We start from the raw sequence: 18202 nt of genomic DNA, 5'->3' as shown, positions 1-18202 counted from the left end.
ATAGGAGCACCTCAATACATAAGGCAAATACTAACAGCCATAAAAGGGGAAATCGACAGTAACACAATCATAGTAGGGGACTTTAACACCCCACTTTCACCAATGGACAGATCATCCAAAATGAAAATAAATAAGGAAACACAAGCTTTAAATGACACATTAAACAAGATGGACTTAATTGATATTTATAAGACATTCCACCCAAAAACAACAGAATACACATTTTTCTCAAGTGCTCATGGAACATTCTCCAGGATAGATCATATCTTGGGTCACAAATCAAGCCTTGGTAAATTTAAGAAAATTGAAATCGTATCAAGTATCTTTTCTGACCACAACGCTATGAGACTAGATATCAATTACAGGAAAAGATCTGTAAAAAATACAAACACATGGAGGCTACACAATACACTACTTAATAACGAAGTGATCACTGAAGACATCAAAGGGGAAATCAAAAAATACCTAGAAACAAATGACAATGGAGACACGACGACCCAAAACCTATGGGATGCAGCAAAAGCATTTCTAAGAGGGAAGTTTATAGCAATACAAGCCTACCTCAAGAAACAGGAAACATCTCGAATAAACAACCTAACCTTGCACCTAAAGCAATTAGAGAAAGAAGAACAAAAAAACCCCAAAGCTAGCAGAAGGAAAGGAATCATAAACATCAGGTCAGAAATAAATGAAAAAGAAATGAAGGAAACAATAGCAAAAATCAATGAAACTAAAAGCTGGTTCTTTGAGAAGATAAACAAAATTGATAAACCATTAGCCAGACTCATCAAGAGAAAAAGGGAGAAGACTCAAATCAATAGAATTAGAAATGAAAAAGGAGAAGTAACCACTGACACTGCAGAAATACAAACGATCATGAGAGATTACTACAAGCAACTCTATGCCAATAAAATGGACAACCTGGAAGAAATGGACAGATTCTTAGAAATGCACAACCTGCCGAGACTGAACCAGGAAGAAATAGAAAATATGAACAGACCAATCACAAGCACTGAAATTGAAACTGTGATTAAAAATCTTCCAACAAACAAAAGCCCAGGACCAGATGGCTTCACAGGCGAATTATATCAAACATTTAGAGAAGAGCTAACGCCTATCCTTCTCAAACTCTTCCAAAATATTGCAGAGGGAGGAACACTCCCCAACTCATTCTACGAGGCCACCATCACCCTGATACCAAAACCAGACAAAGATGTCACAAAGAAAGAAAACTACAGGCCAATATCACTGATGAACATAGCTGCAAAAATCCTCAACAAAATACTAGCAAACAGAATCCAACAGCACATTAAAAGGATTATACACCATGATCAAGTGGGGTTTATTCCAGGAATGCAAGGATTCTTCAATATACGCAAATCAATCAACGTGATACATCATATTAACAAAATGAAGGAGAAAAACCATATGATCATCTCAATAGATGCAGAGAAAGCTTTCGACAAAATTCAACACCCATTTATGATAAAAGCCCTGCAGAAAGTAAGCATAGAGGGAACTTTCCTCAACATAATAAAGGCCATATATGACAAACCCACAGCCAACATCATCCTCAATGGTGAAAAACTGAAACCATTTCCACTAAGATCAGGAACAAGACAAGGTTGCCCACTCTCACCACTATTATTCAACATAGTTTTGGAAGTTTTAGCCACAGCAATCAGAGAAGGGAAAGAAATAAAAGGAGTCCAAATTGGAAAAGAAGAAGTAAAGCTGTCACTGTTTGCAGATGACATGATACTATACATAGAGAATCCTAAAGATGCTACCAGAAAACTACTAGAGCTAATCAATGAATTTGGTAAAGTAGCAGGATACAAAATTAATGCACAGAAATCTCGTGCATTCCTATATTCTAATGATGAAAAATCTGAAAGTGAAATTAAGAAAACACTCCCGTTTACCATTGCAACAAAAAGAATAAAATACCTAGGAATAAACCTACCTAAGGAGACAAAAGACCTGTAGGCAGAAAATTATAGGACACTGATGAAAGAAATTAAAGATGATACAAATAGATGGAGAGATATACCATGTTCTTGGATTGGAAGAATCAACATTGTGAAAATGACTCTACTACCCAAAGCAATCTACAGATTCAATGCAATCCCTATCAAACTACCACTGGCATTTTTCACAGAACTAGAACAAAAAATTTCACAATTTGTATGGAGACACAAAAGACCCCGAATAGCCAAAGCAATCTTGAGAACGAAAAATGGTGCTGGAGGAATCAGGCTCCCTGACTTCAGACTATATTACAAAGCTACAGTAATCAAGACAGTTTGGTACTGGCACAAAAACAGAAATATAGATCAATAGAACAGGATAGAAAGCCCAGAGATAAACCCACGCACATATGGTCACCTTATCTTCGATAAAGGAGGCAAGCATATACAGTGGAGAAAAGACAGCCTCTTCAATAAGTGGTGCTGGGAAAATTGGACAGGTACATGTAAAAGTATGAAATTAGAACACTCCCTGACACCATACACAAAAATAAACTCAAAATGGATTAAAGACCTAAGTGTAAGGCCAGACACTATCAAACTCTTAGAGGAAAACATAGGCAGAACACTCTACGACATAAATCACAGCAAGATCCTTTTTGACCCAGCCCCTAGAAAAATGGAAATAAAAACACAAATAAACAAATGGGACCTCATGAAACTTAAAAGCTTTTGCACAGCAAAGGAAACCATAAACAAGACCAAAAGACAACCCTCAGAATGGGAGAAAATATTTGCAAATGAAGCAACTGACAAAGGATTAATCTCCAAGATTTACAAGCAGCTCATGCAGCTCAATAACAAAAAAACAAACAACCCAATCCAAAAATGGGCAGAAGACCTAAACAGACATTTCTGCAAAGAAGATATACAGATGGCCAACAGACACATGAAAGAATGCTCAACATCATTAATCCTTAGAGAAATGCAAATCAAAACTACAATGAGGTATCATCTCACACCGGTCAGAACGGCCATCATCAAAAAATCTAGAAACAATAAATGCTGGAGAGGGTGTGGAGAAAAGGGAACCCTCTTGCCCTGTTGGTGGGAATGTAAATTGATACAGCCACTATGGAGAACAGTATGGAGGTTCCTTAAAAAACTAAAAATAGAACTACCATACGACCCAGCAATCCCACTACTGGGCATATACCCTGAGAATACCATAATTCAAAAAGAGTCATGTACCACAACGTTCATTGCAGCTCTATTTACAATAGCCAGGACATGGAAGCAACCTAAGTGTCCATCATTGGATGAATGGATAAAGAAGATGTGGCATATATATACAATGGAATATTACTCAGCCATAAAAAGAAATGAAATGGAGGTATTTGTAATGAGGTGGATGGAGTTAGAGTCTGTCATACAGAGTGAAGTAAGTCAGAAAGAGAAAAACAAATAGAGTATGCTAACACATATATATGGAATCTAAGGAAAAAAAAAAAAAGGTCATGAAGAACCTAGTGGCAAGACGGGAATAAAGACACAGACCTACTAGAGAATGGACTTGAGGATATGGGGAGGGGGAGGGGTAAGATGTGACAGGGTGAGAGAGTGGCATGGACATATATACACTACCAAATGTAAAATAGATAGCTAGTGGGAAGCAGCCGCATAGCACAGGGAGATCAGCTCGGTGATTTGTGACCACCTAGAGGGGTGGGATAGGGAGGGTGGGAGGGAGGGAGATGCAAGAGGGAAGAGATATGGGAACATATGTATATGTATAACTGATTCACTTTGTTATAAAGCAGAAACTAACACACCATTGTAAAGCAATTATACTTCAATAAAGATGTTTAAAAAAAAATAAAAAAAATAAAAATGAATGAAGTACTGACACACGGTACCACATGGACAAACCTTGAAAACCTATACTAATGAATGAAGCCAATGATAAAACACCACATATGATTCTATTTAGAGGAAAGGTCCAGAAAAGACAATTCCATAGAAACAGAAAGTATATTAGAGGCAGCCAGAAGAAGCGAGGAGAGAGGAATGGGGAGTGACTCTTACTGGCTACAAGGACTTTTAGGGGTGATGAAAATGTTCTAGAATTAGATGGTGGTGATGGTCGCACAACTCCGTGAATAACATAAAACCCACTGAATCGTACACTTTAAAAGGGTGAATTTTAAAGCATGTTAATTACATCTCAATAAAGCTGTTATTAGAAAAACGGATTTTAGTTCGGTTGCTGGAATAAGTGTAAAATGAGTACAATGCAGATGAGCTGACATTTTTCTACCAGGTGATTCAAAGCTTTCTGTAGTTACCTGAAAATAACTCAGTGGAAATATGTTTCTGGTATTGACCATCATAAAACTTTCATCACCCACCTAAGGGGTAGGAAGACTTCTCCTTAGCACTCCTTACTGTTACCTGGCCTAGTGTGCTCAGGCTTATAAACATACCTACTTTATCAAGACTCTAAGCAAAGATGTTAAAAAACAATAAGTTTTCCAAAGTGAAAAAGGCACAGCAAAGTCAAGTAGACATTATCTTTGGATTATTTCTATCTCTATGTCATCCCTCCCTGATCCCTATTCCTTTCGATTATATATCAAAGTACTACAGCTTTTAAAATAGTTGCAAATAGGATGAGAAAAATTCCAGCTATCTATGGATATCTGAAGTGTTCTGTCCTACTGGAAGATAAGAAGCAAAGAAACTTGGGTTTTGATCAAAAAGGGGAAAAGAGTGGATGTATATTCCTTAAAGGATTTAGGAATGCAAGGAAGAATCCAAATCCAGGTGTCTGCTGTTTAAACTCTGATCATCAATAAGGTGATCTGAAAAGTGTCGCTGTTTCTGACACATGTCGCCCATGAAAACAGAGTCAGGTTCAAACAAAAAACAAATCTTTCCTTTATCATGTTCTAGGAAGTCATAGAAGGAAACTCTTTCTGATAAGAATCCTTAAGGAAAAATCATCAACATGAGGGCAGGGAACAATCTGTCACCATTTTAATCAAGATGCATAATAGAATAAGAGGAAAAGATGTAGGAAAAGTAGCAGAAAAAAAAAAAAAAAACCTGAAGTGAAAGATGCTTGATTAACTCTAGGAGAAAAGAGAGATGAGACAGATTAACTGGGGAAGAGGACTTCAAATCTGTTATTCTTGAGTGTGGGAAGCCTGAGTCAGCAGACTTGAATGGAGAAAAAGAGCCACAAATCAAAAAGCCCAAGATTACGATGAGTCTATTTGCCCTTTTCTTTTCTATCTTCTGAACTGTCACCAAAACTTTTAGCTCAGCACTATAGAGACCGCCAAAGCACGCTAACTCTGCGTCTTCCCACCCTGCCATCTTGACTCCTCCCAGGTAGCACTGTTCCTGATGGTGACGTTGCAAACAGAATCATTCATGTAAAGAGCGTCCAGTGGTGTTTAGTAAATAATAAGCGTCTGTTGTTGTTGATGATGATGATGAAGATGATGATAAACATGCACTCTGCTTTTTAATTACTAGTGTGGTGCTTTCTAAGTGTTAGGTTTAAGTCAATTGTTTGTTTTTAAAATTTTTATTGGAGTATGATTTACAATGTTGTGTTAGTTTCTGCGGTACAGCAAAGTGAATACACATATTTGTATGTGTATACATACACATATATCCACTCTTGTTGTTTTTTTAAAGAGATACTACAGATTGTGCCTGAATTAGAGGATGAATCAGAGCACGGTCAGCAATAATGCTGCTCTCTGTTCTGGCTTCTTTTGCTCCAGGGAAGACTCTGATCATCAGTGACAACAACCCTCTCTCCAGAGAGAGGGGTCTTCGCAACCCCTGCTGCACGGTGTCCAAGCCCCCAAGACTAATCAGAGTTGTTATGCCTGATGAAAACTACTGCTGCTCTAGAGGTCTCATCTTAAGGATTAGGGAGCTTAAATGGCAGTGATTACCCAAGCTCACATGCAAGACAAGGATGTGAAGTTTAAAACAAGGAGAGAACCAGGAAATTTAGAATTGTGTGATGGATCTACTAAGACTCCCTTTAAATACATGCATACATACATAAGGGATAAAGAGATTATTCGTAGAAATGATTTGCTAAATAAATATTTGCTAATGTGGTTGATGGGGAATTCAAGTAAGTGGTAGATGCATAGATTATATATCCACAAACCTTAATCCAAAATCTGGGGTCAGATGTGTTTAGAAAAATAAATATTAGAATATCTATACCATATATTATTTACTGACACCAGTATGGTCGGACTGAGGTAGCATTCTATAATCAAAAATATTAATATGCAAGACTATATCTGTTAAATGGTATATATAAAGCCCATAATTAGTTTCATGTGAGTTTAGGTCTTTTCAGGTCTGAAATTGTAGATAAGAGTTCGTTGACATCTATTTAGGATGGAATACTAAGAATAAGAAGAATTTTATTGTATGATGTACAGTAGAGTACTGATAAGAGTACAGTTGTAATATTTTGGCATCTTTTATCACTGTGAAATAATAAGAAATATATATTTGGTCTCTGTCCTGGTTTCTGACACAGAGCTCCTAAATCCCTTGGAATTTCTTGCATTATAGAAGCATCTTTTGTTCTAATGAGGTAGTTTTGGGTGGGCTCCTGGTTAGCTTTGGGGTGGGGCTGGTCACCAGAAAGACCAAGCCATGATTAGAAGCCTGGAACTTTCAGCCTCATCCCCCGTATCCTCTGGGGAGGGAAGAGGGGCTGGGAACTGAGTTAATAATAGATTATGCCTACATGAGGAAGCCTCAATTAAAAAATCTGTAAATTACCAGGTTTGAAGAGCTTCTGGGTTGGTGAACACGTCCAGATGCTAGGAGGTGGTGCACCCCAACTCCACAGGGACAAATGCTCCTGCACTTGGAACCATTCTGAGCCTTTTCCTACACATATACCTCTTCATCTGGCTGTTCGTCTGTATCCTTTATAATATCCAACCAGTAAGTGTAAAGAGTTTCCCTGAGTTCTGTGAGCCATTACAGCAAATTAGCAAACCAGGGGAAGGATTGTGGGAACCCCAGGCATATAGTCAATTGGTTGACAACTGGAGGTTTATGACCAGTGTCTGAAGCGGAGGCAGCTTTGAGGGACTAAGCCTTTGCCTGCGGGATCTGCACTGACTCCAAGTAGTTAGTGTGAGAATTGAATTAAACTGTAGGGCACCCAACTTGTGTCCCAAGAGTTGGAGGATTGCTTGCTGGTGTGCAAGAAAACCCCACACATTTGGTGTCAAAGTCTTCTGTGAGTAGAGAAACAGATTTCTTTAAATCACTATCCTCAAAAACACTTCTATGGTAAACCTGAGAGTAGTGAGGACTCTGGCCACCACACCATGTGAAGAAGTTACTTCCTAAGTTGTTTCCTGAATATCCACTATCATAAAGTTCTGGATTTTAACTCTTTGAGAATGTGTCTAATTTACATTGAACTGTGTCTCCATTTAGTTTGCTCATAAGCCTGACTTATGAGCAAATTAAATGGAGTACAAGAAAGTTGTTAAAAGCATTCAAGGTTATCTAGGTCCACTATTTTACTGTCTAACTCTTGACATTCAATCCCTTCGTAAACTAACTGAGAGAAAGGGAGAGAGATTTGAAATCCCATGGCTGAGAACTCGAATTTTTTCAGGTCTTCTCTTTATCATATATGATTTAGAATGCACGTAATGGAGTCCCACGTCTGATGTGTATAAATAGCTTCTATTGGACCTGACCTTCCCACAGATAACAATTATAAATTCTAGACCAAAAAAAAGAAAAAAAAAAAAAAATGACCCAGAGCCAACTTGAAGAGGTTTCCACCTGCCGAAGTTGAAACTATTTGATCTTCTTCAATAATAACAGTAAAGCCAATGAATCAAAACCCATCAAATGTGTTTAAATCCAGGAATTTATCACTTTTTGACAATCAGTAAATAAAGAGATACTATCAAACATTCATCCTGTGTTTCCTGAGAAAACTGACCATTGGTTAACCAAAGAATGCATAAAGGAGAGTATCTTTTCATTAATGTACTTAACTAATACATATAAAAGAGATGATAGAATTAAAACATCACCATTTTACAGCCCTTTATAGCCTTTTAAAGCATCTATATCTATATATATGCATTTACTGTCAAAATATACTACACAGTATATATATATATGTGTACAGTATATATATATATGTGTGTGTGTGTATACAGTATATATACACATATATGGTGTTAGGAAAAGGGGAAATGATTAATGTCCCTCTCTCTCTACACACACATACACACACATGTACATGCTTAATGTCTATATATGTATATACATATATACATGCTTTATGCCTCTCTCTCCCCGCCCCCCTCTCCATACGTACACACACAGTTGACCCTTGAACAATGTAGGGGCTAGGGGTGCCAACGACCACATAGTCAAAAATCTGCATATAACTTTTGACTCCCCCAAAAGTTAATTATTATTAGCCTGCTGCTGACAAGAAGCCTTATGAATAACATAAAACAGTCAATTAACACATATTTTGTATGTTATATGTATTATGTACAGTATTCTTCAAATGAAGTAAGCTAGAGAAAAGAAAATGTTATTAAGAAAATCATAAGTAAGAGAAAATATCAATCCAGCTACAGTACTATATTGTACTTATTGACACTGTAAGTTTACATTGTCTGTTTACAAGATGAACCATCTGTCAATACCTACGTCAATATTGTCTTATATGATACAAAACACTGTAGACGTTGTACATACTACTAACACTAGACATCAAAAATGAAAAGATGATGTGAAAAAGAAATTCCTATTTATTTACAGGTTTGAGGACTCATGCGTTGGTAATGAAGAAGCGGCAGTAGGATTGCTTTGTGGCCGCCTACACACTAATGAATGAATCTTATGAAATTGTATAGCATACAGTAGTAGCCATATTTATAATATATATTGGAGACGATGTTACATTTTTTTTAAAAGCCACTTACCTGTGACGACAGGCAGAGATGCAGCTTTTCCAATTATGAGAGAGGCATACTGTATAGTCATGTAATTCTTTGAAAGCAAAGTTATGAAACGGTAAGAAAGCTACACATGATTAATTTTATATTAGATATCACTCACTTTATGCCTCTGTAAGGATAGGTTATACACTTCAGTACAAGTCTTGCATACGATGTTCTACGCGATGAGTACTCAGGCAATGATGATGGTGGTGACACAGACATGTCTCACAGTTCTTGCCATATGGTTACTAGATTTTCACATAAAGACACACACACACGTATATGAGATGTCAGTTTACTAACTGGACGGCATGATGATTATTTAGTACTCGGTAAAAAGAAGTGGATCATCATAAAAGTCTTCACCCTCGTCAACGTCACGATGAGTAGGCTAAAGAAAAGGAGGAAGAGGAGGAGGAGGGAGTGTTTTGCTGTCTCAGGGATGGCGGAGGAGGTAGAAGGAAAGGCAGCTGCACTTGCTGAACTTTACAGAAATACATCATAATTTACGTGTGACATTTTTCTTTTTCATTTCTCTAAATACGTTTCCATACAAATTCCAATCCTTCTTCCACTGTTTGCTTTAGTTTCATAGAAGGGTCCATGTCATAAAAGAAGTCCAAAGCAGTCTAGAATAATCAGAACCCTTCTGACAGATTGTCTGACGTCGACTTGTTTTCTGGCACCGCTTCTCCCAAATCTTCCTCCTCATCGTCTGGCACTGGTTTGCAGGCTCTCACCTCTGTCCAGTTATCTCTGTTAATTCCCCTCGTGTGGTGGCTATTAGCTCGTGAATTTCTCCAAGATCCGTATCTTGAAACCCCTCCCCCTTATCTTTTTTTTTTTTTTTGCCATATCCACAGTCTCTCTCATGATTTCCTTGCTTGGCTCTGTCGTAAATCCTGTGAAGTCATGCACAACATCTGGATATAGTTTTCTCCAGCAGGAATTCGTTGTTTCAGGCTCAAGGACTTTCACAGTTTTTACTGTAACAACAACGGCATCTTCCACGGTGCGATCCTCCCAGACTTCCACAACGTTCTGTCTATCACGGTTCTCTTCTATAGCATTGAAAATCCTTTCCATAGAGGATCACGTGTGATGAGCCTTAAAGGTCCTTATCACCCCCTGATCTAGGGCCTGAACTAAAGATTCTGTGTTTGAGGGCAAGTAGACCACTTCAGTGTTGAACTCATGGAACTCTGGGTGGGCAGGGACCTTGTCCGATATCAAAAAGAACTTTAAGAGGCAGTCTCTTACTCACAAAGTACTTCCTGACTTCAGAGACAAAGCATCAATGGAACCAATCCAGAAAAGTGTTCTCATTGTTCAGGCCTTCTTGTCGTCCAGCCTAAAGACGGGTAACTGGTGTTGGTCATTTCCCTTCAAGGCTCGGGAGTTAGCAGCTTTATAGATAAAGGGCATCTTGATCATAAACCTGAATGCATTTGCACAAAACAGTAGACTTAGCCAATCCCTTTCTGCCTCAAATACTTGTGCTCACTTCTCTTCCTTAGTAATGAATATCCTTTACGGCATTTATTTTTTTCCAGATTAGGACACTGTTATCTGCATTAAAAACCTGTTTAGGCAGATACCCTTTCTCCTCAGTGATTTTCTTAATGAGGTCTTGGAACTCATCTGCTGCCTCTTGGTCAGCAGAAGTTTCTTCTCCTGTTATCTTGACATTTTTAAAGCCAAACCTCTTTCTAAAATTATCAAGCCATCCTTTCCTGGCATTAACTTCTCCAGTTCTAGATGCTTCACCTTCCTTTGGCTTTAACTTCTCATATAATGACTTCATGTTAGTCTATAGGTGCGCCTTTCTTTTTATTTATTTATTTATTTATCGTTATTATTTATTTTTGGCTGTGTTGGGTCTTTGTTGCTGCCCACGGGCTTTCTCTAGTTGTGGCAAGCAGGGGCTACTTTTTGTTGTGGTGCACGGGCCTCTCACCGCGGTGGCCTCTCCTGCCGCGGAGCACGGGCCTCAACAGTTGTGGCACGTGGGCCCAATAGTTGTGGCTCGTGGGCTCCAGAGCACAGGCTCAGTAGTTGTGGCACATGAGTTTGGTTGTTCCATGGCATGTGGGATCTTCCTGGACCAGGGCTTGAACCCGTGTCCCCTGCATTGGCAGGCAGAGTCCCAACCACTGCGCCACCAGGGGAGCACAGGTGTGCCTTTCTTATAGCAATCTTACACCCACAAAAAAGCTGTATTTTTAACATGAGATAAAAAGATACTTCACAAAAAGCGCAAGTTTTGTGTGCCTGTTGACATAGCTGTAGCAACAGCCTCATGAATTTCCTTTTCTTTTTTTAAAAAGCTCCTTAAACTGGATTCATTTATCTTGAAATGGTGGGCAACCACAGCTGCAGACCTCAATCTATGGTACATATCAAGTAATTCAACTTTTTCTTATAGTGTCATGACTTTTCTCTGCCTCTTGGGAGCACTTCCATTAACACTAGTGGTACTTCGTATGGGTTTCGAGGTTTACGGTTATTCATGGTTTATGCTATTGCCCTAAACAAGATGAAAAACATGCGAGAACTGTGATCGATCATTTTTTACTGTGATATGCAATTTACTGGACAAAAGAACTGCTCATATGGAGATAATGAGTGTCACATGGATGGTGGATGCAAAATTGCTACATATGCACTACGGTTAATTTTATGCAGTTACGATTTAAAACTGCATCTTTACCTTTGTTTACATTTCTCTCAACTATGAATGTACAGTCTGTGTTTGTGTGCATAGGTTTTGATAAATTTTAACTCTTTATAATAGATTTGTGTGTATTTTATGGTAGCAAATGATAAAATAGACTAGTATCTACATATATTTTATGCATTCATGACACCTAACTTTTTCTTAATTTTTTTCTTTCTTTTTTTTTTTGCTATTTCTATCTAGGGTGTGCAGTTCATCTGTGACTTTATTCAAATTGTCACAAAATTTTTTCCAATATATTTATTGAAAAACATCTACATATAAGTGGCTCTCCAATAATTTTTCCAATATATTTACTGAAAAAGTCCACATATAAGTGGATCTGCTTAGTTCAAACCTGTGCTGTTTGGAGCAACTGTATCCATGGAAGAAATTATTATTCATAATAACCTTCTAAAACAATTAATCCCCCTCTTAATGACTTCTATTCACCAATCCGTTCAAACCTCTCTACTTTCAATTACTAAGAACATTCAGTCATTTCTCGTTACAGAAGATAAATGGCTGCCTTTCAGTTCAATAGTTTAAGAGCCCCAAATTAGTTTATCCAGTTTAACTAAACTCATTTATCAGCAACCATAAAATCTGTGGATTTTGACACATATTGTACATTTGCTAATGTAAGTTACTCTAACAGGATAAAATACCTCTTTATGTATTTATATTTGCCCTTATCAGTGAGTTTTCCCCCTTTGGCCACTAAAGTTAAACCTTGAAGTCGACTGCCTTAGTGAAAGTGAAAACAGCTATTTCTTTTAAATAAGAAGTCATTCTTCAGCTTAGACTTTTTTGTTTTGGGTCTGGGGTAAGACAATAGTCTTAAGTCCAAGCATTTTAATGGGGAAGAGTTTTAAATCACAAAAGCTTCCTTTTCCAAAAACAAACCTTGATATTCTGAACACAGTTTTACTGTAAGCCATAGTGCAGAGAAAAATAAAGATTTTATTAGCAAGGGACATTCTTAGTAGGCAGAAAGAAGCAGAAGCCCTTAGAATAAGAAGAAGGAAAGAAAGAGAAAAGCAAAAGTGAACCAAAGTTTCTTCACTTGTTTTTTTCTGCTATCCTATCAAAACTTGGGGAGGACACTCATATAACCGCAGGCAGATTAGAGGGAAGTTAAAAGCAGTGGTGGCTTTACCTAGTTTCATGTTTGAAAATCTAGAAAGGAACTGGAAAGCAGATGCTTTGGTAGCAACATGAGGTGAACAACACTGTGGCTTGTAGCGTTTGGGCAGAGGAGGCCTGGGGAAGTCCATGCCGCCTCAGTTCCAGGTGAGCTACGTGGGCAGTACGCATTCATACAGAGAACTGGAATATTTCCTGCCATATCAGTAAACAAATGATGTCACAGTCATCAGTGATTGCAGCCACTCTTTAAAGTGAGCCCTGAGGGAACTCACAAGGAAAGAATACCTGCCATTTAGCGGCCATCAGACTGCAGCCACTGTGAGCCCCGAGGAAACTCAGGATGTGAAAACACAGGACACGGCCCCAGAGAGCTGAGGTGCACCTCAAAGGAATGATTTCAGTGAGCCCAGACTCTTGCACGTTCCCATATACAGAAAAGTGCTAAATTCCTTAATTTGAGATTTCTGGTTTTCTTTAATTAACGATAATATTTTTATGCTCCTGACTACCTGCCCTTTGCTGCAAGCACCTTCTCTATATCCTAGCTCTTCGCCCACCGCCCCCTCAGAGCGGTTCTCTCAGGGTTACTTGAGATGTTGCTTCCCGGGCTTGAAGTCCTAAAACTTCCCGCCGAATAAAACAGAACTCTCAACGTTCAGGTTGTGAATATCTTTATAGTCGACAATACCTTTCTGAAGAGTTCTTGGTGATAAACAAGTTCCTGAAGTGTGCCCGGGCTTGGCAGGGAGAAGATCCCGTAGAGCAGACAGCCCAGGCTCAGGATAAACTGGAGAACGTGGTGGAGATTCAGAGGGACCACACAGCCAGCGAGTTTACGACATCAGCAGGGGTGGAGAATGCCGGGGCTGGACCCTCAGGCCTGGACCCTGCTGAGAACAGACCACACATTCTACAACACACGCAGAAGCCGAGGGAACAGAGATCAGGCGAGACAGTTACTTCTCAGCTGGAGCTGGGCAGGAGTCAGCAGGGGACACGTGGGGACCAGCTCCATCTTCTGCTTCCCCTATATGTAGGCCTTGCCTAGGGAAGCAGGAGAGGCCCGAGAAAAGCCCCCGTAGAGAGTCTGCACTTTCAATTGACTAAACAACGACCAGAGTTACCTACTATTTGAAAACTTAAACGGTTTCTTGTTTTGCTTGGTTGTTTTCCCTTATGAACAGGAATCCATACAGGAGATGGTTAAATCAGAGAAAGGAACTGAAGACAGCATTATTATTTTGCACATCTGAGCCTCATGTGAAAACATTCATTATTTTCAGGGACTTAGTTCTATAAAAAACTGGCTAAAACAAATAAAAAGCTCCAGTTGAAAAGACTGACCTCAGTCTAGTAAGATAGCATATGAGACCTCAGTACTGAAATAGCATAAAGTATATTAATCATTCTACATCTTGGCCAAAAAATTTAACTAACCTTTTTTTCCCCCTTTAGACACTTCAAGTATTCTTTACAATTATTTAATACTTGGAAATATAGATACCATTTATATTTCACATTTTAGAATATAAAAGATGTATATGAAAACAATCTTTGATAGTTTAATGTCATGGTGTAAGTCTAGAAAAGATTTAAAATCTATTTTTATTTGATAAATTAACAGTGTATTACTAGGATAGTGGGGAATAAATTGACAATTTGACCAATCATTAATAATAGGAAATAAACATTTTCCTTTAGAGGTTCTAAAACTGTACCCAATGTTGACATTTAATTTATGACTTAGGCATATATCTGTCACTTAGTTGTGGTTTGCTGGTCATATTAAAGTTTTCTGTATTGTCAGAAACTAACTATTAAGAAATCTGTGAAGTAAAAATGAAGATTATTAGATGTTCCTCATACCTGAAATTAAATGTCTTAGTAGAAATATTTTTGCTTATAATTTTGAACAAAAAATACTGAAATGGTTAAATATAACTTTTATTTTAAACAAGAACTTATAATTCATTGGTTTACAAGACAAGCTGAAATGGAAGGTAATATAACTACTCTTTAAAATGAAATTACAGATTGGATTGACAATGACTTTATACAACTAAATGAATTTATCATATTATAACATGTTAAAATTATCTTCCATATATTAGGAACTGATATCCAAATCCAGAGCTCTTACACATAAATTAAATTCCGTAAGTTAACAAAATTCGTTGATTATACATACATAGTTACTGTGAATATATTTTAGATGATTCCCACACTTGTACTTTCCTTGGAAAACACTGAGAATTATGACATATGAAGACAGCGTATAAGGGACCTTAAGTCGGCTTTGATCCCATTATTAAGAAATCCATATAGGATTGGATTAAGACAACAGGACGTCATGCCTAGCAAGTGACAGATGCAATACACCAACTTGAAGTGCCTGTTTGAAATCAGGCTGTCGTTAAAGTCGGTCACCACGTGGAAAAGGTGCAGAGGCATCCAGCTAACTGCAAACACGAGTATCAGGACGGTCAGTCTGTAGAACACACTTCGAGATCTTTTTTTTAATCTCATGATAGAACAGTTTACTCTCATCTCATGAACATCTGAGTTTTCTTCCGGTTTCACCTCAAAGCAAGTGGGGACCCCTGGTATGAACTTACGGGATGAAGGGGGCTGACTTTTCCCGGAGCCCAAGTGTTCTGGAAGCCTTCTTGAGCGGTTCTCTGGAGGAGGTCTCACTGGTGCAGGCAGCACGCATGCCGTCTTCTTGCTGTACCTCCTTCTGTGCTTTCTGATGAATGAATAGCTCCATTTCCGGCTGCTGGAGATCCTCACCTGAGGCCCACTCTTTTTGGAAGGATGGAGAGTTAAGTTGATCATCTCATTTTCTTCTGGTTGGTTTTCTTGGTTGGACAATCCACAGCTTATGCTCCTGCAGACACTGGTATGACTTACAGTTAGACAAACTAAGGGCAGAATATACTGAACGAGCAATAAAGAGATAGTGAAAGCAATTCGGTATGCATCGGATGGCCATGATTCGACACATAAATACCTGCTGCTGAGCAACGCTGAACCAAACGTCTCCTGAAGTTCCACAAGGCTGTGAAACACTGGGAGGGGAGAACACATGGCAAAGCCTAGTGTCCAGACAGTGGCGATCAGGAAATAGCCATGGTTTGCTGTTAAATGATTAGACACAGGATGTTTTATCATATGATACCTGACGATGGCGATTGATATTAAAATTAAAGTGGACACTAGGACTGTCACACATTGAAGGAAAGGCATAATGTGACACATGACTCTGCCAAACTTCCACTGATCCAGCAAGACAGAGGTCAGCGTGAAGGGTGAGCAAAACAGCACCACCAAGATATCGGAGAAGGCCAGATTCCCAATGAGGAAGTTGACCGTTGTCTTCTGATTTCGCTTCCTCATGAGAGCCATTAAAATAAGTAGATTCCCCATAAAACCAAGAAGACTTACAAATGTATAGAGTCCAATCAGAAAATACTGCAAGTCATCGACACTGCTTTTATAGTCATCCCAGACTGGGAAATCAGAATTCCGAGTGGCAGCAGTATTGTTCTCTGCAGCAAGTGTCTTGTTATCATAATCCTTGAGCTCTGAATCCATATTATTCTCCTGCTTGGAATGAAAAGACATCAGTTGGCAACTTGAAAAAAAATTCCATCACTACTATAAATTAATCCATTGAGAAGGAAACATTTTACCATTTGGTCCCATTACCATTTACTAAATGTACCATTTACATTTTGGTCCCTTATTCATTTACTAAAAAGTTTAGGGAAGTTTTTAACTGGCAACAAGTACAGTGCAAATGTGAACCAATAACAATTACAGTAAGTTTAAATCTATCATCACTTCTATGGTGTGTTGACTCGTGTTAAAATAGCAGAACTTTTTTAAAAAATTTATGTATAAATAATGTAAGGGACAGAAAAGACAAATGTGGATAAGAACCTCAAGATTATAATAGCTAATTAATATTGTTCTCCAGTCAAGGTACCTGATACATGTTGTAGTCATATAATCTTACCTTAAACATTCCTTCTTCTCTTACATCAGTCAAGGTCAAACTTAAAAGTCACCTGCTCTAAAGTGTTCCTTTATCTGTTCAACTGGATGTGATCTCCTTTCGGAACCCCATGTATTTCTGTTTATAGCTGTCTGATGCTACATGACACAATTTGCTTTGCACTGCAATTATAATAAAAACCAGTATACCTTATTTATATATAAGCAATGGAAAAGTGAAACTGTGTTTTACTCACCGTGGTGTCTACCATAAAACATGGCACAATAACTTCACCATGGAAAGTGTTAAATAAATATATGTGGGAAAATGAAAAATTCAAACAAAAATAAATATTTATGGGGAAATGAGAAATTCAAACAAAAAGCTAATATCCTAAATATATCCAGTTCATATAATCTTCAGATTTGAGCTTCTCAAGTGTAGAAACACTATTCCATGACCTACATGTATAGAGTAGGCACTCAATATATGTTTATCACATGGTATTGTTGACTATGTGAACACAATTCTGGATGGCAAAATCATTTCATGATCAGTTCTCAGTCCTCTGAGAGGTGCAGATTATCATGAATTAAACCATTAACCAGCTGGCTGCTGGTGTTTTTAAAAACAAAATTTACCTGTTTATTTTTTAATTTAAAAATTGAAAGTCGATTTCAGCATTAAAAAGATTAAATAAATTCATATTTTTTAAGGAAGATAACATGGCATAAAGTTAAATGTAGAAGTGATACTAATATAACATCCCATAATAAGTTTTTTCACCTCAAGGAAATTAATAATGTAATATTAATACCACAATGATATTACTTTTATTTTTACCTTTTTTTAATTGGAGTATAATTGCTTTACAATGTTGTGTTAGTTTCTGCTGTACAGTGAAGTGAGTCAGCTATATGTATACATATATCCCCCCTCCCTCTTGGATCTCCCTCCCACCCCCCCATCCCACCCATCTAGGTCATCACAGAGCACCAAGCTGAGCTCCCTGTGCTATACAGCAGGTTCCCACTAGCTATCTAGTTTACACATGGAAGTGTATTTATGTCAAACCTAATCTCCCAATTCACCCCACCCTCCCCTTCCCCCTCTGTGTCCACATGTCTGTTCTCTACCTCTGTGTTTTGATTCCTGCCTTGCAAATAGGTTCAGCTGTACTATTTTTCAAGATTCCACATATATGCGTTAATACACAATATTTGTTTTTCTTTTTCTGACTTACTTCACTCTGTATGACAGATACTAGATCCATCCACATCTCTACAAATGACCCAATTTCATTTATTTTTATGGCTGAGTAATAGTCTAT

At 38.0% G+C, this 18202-nt stretch overlaps 1 protein-coding gene across 1 annotated transcript; it reads right to left on the bottom strand.

The window, feature by feature from the left end:
* Window positions 1-14805: 14805 nt before the first annotated feature.
* Window positions 14806-16499, bottom strand: NPY5R (neuropeptide Y receptor Y5). The gene has a single exon (XM_036853393.1). The coding sequence runs from the start codon at window positions 16497-16499 to the stop codon at window positions 15129-15131; it is 1371 nt and encodes a 456-aa protein (XP_036709288.1). The 3' UTR covers window positions 14806-15128.
* Window positions 16500-18202: the final 1703 nt, after the last annotated feature.

Source organism: Balaenoptera musculus, chromosome 5 (genome assembly GCF_009873245.2).
Source record: "Balaenoptera musculus isolate JJ_BM4_2016_0621 chromosome 5, mBalMus1.pri.v3, whole genome shotgun sequence".
In the NCBI taxonomy this organism is placed as follows: Eukaryota; Metazoa; Chordata; class Mammalia; order Artiodactyla; family Balaenopteridae; genus Balaenoptera; species Balaenoptera musculus.
The sequence above is the reverse complement of the archived record's forward strand: the minus strand, read 5'-3'. Positions and strand labels throughout refer to the sequence as shown.

Coding starts and splice junctions, on each gene's coding strand:
- NPY5R (XM_036853393.1), bottom strand. CDS start 16,499: ATGTCTTTTCATTCCAAGCAGGAGAATAATATGGATTCAGAGCTCAAG.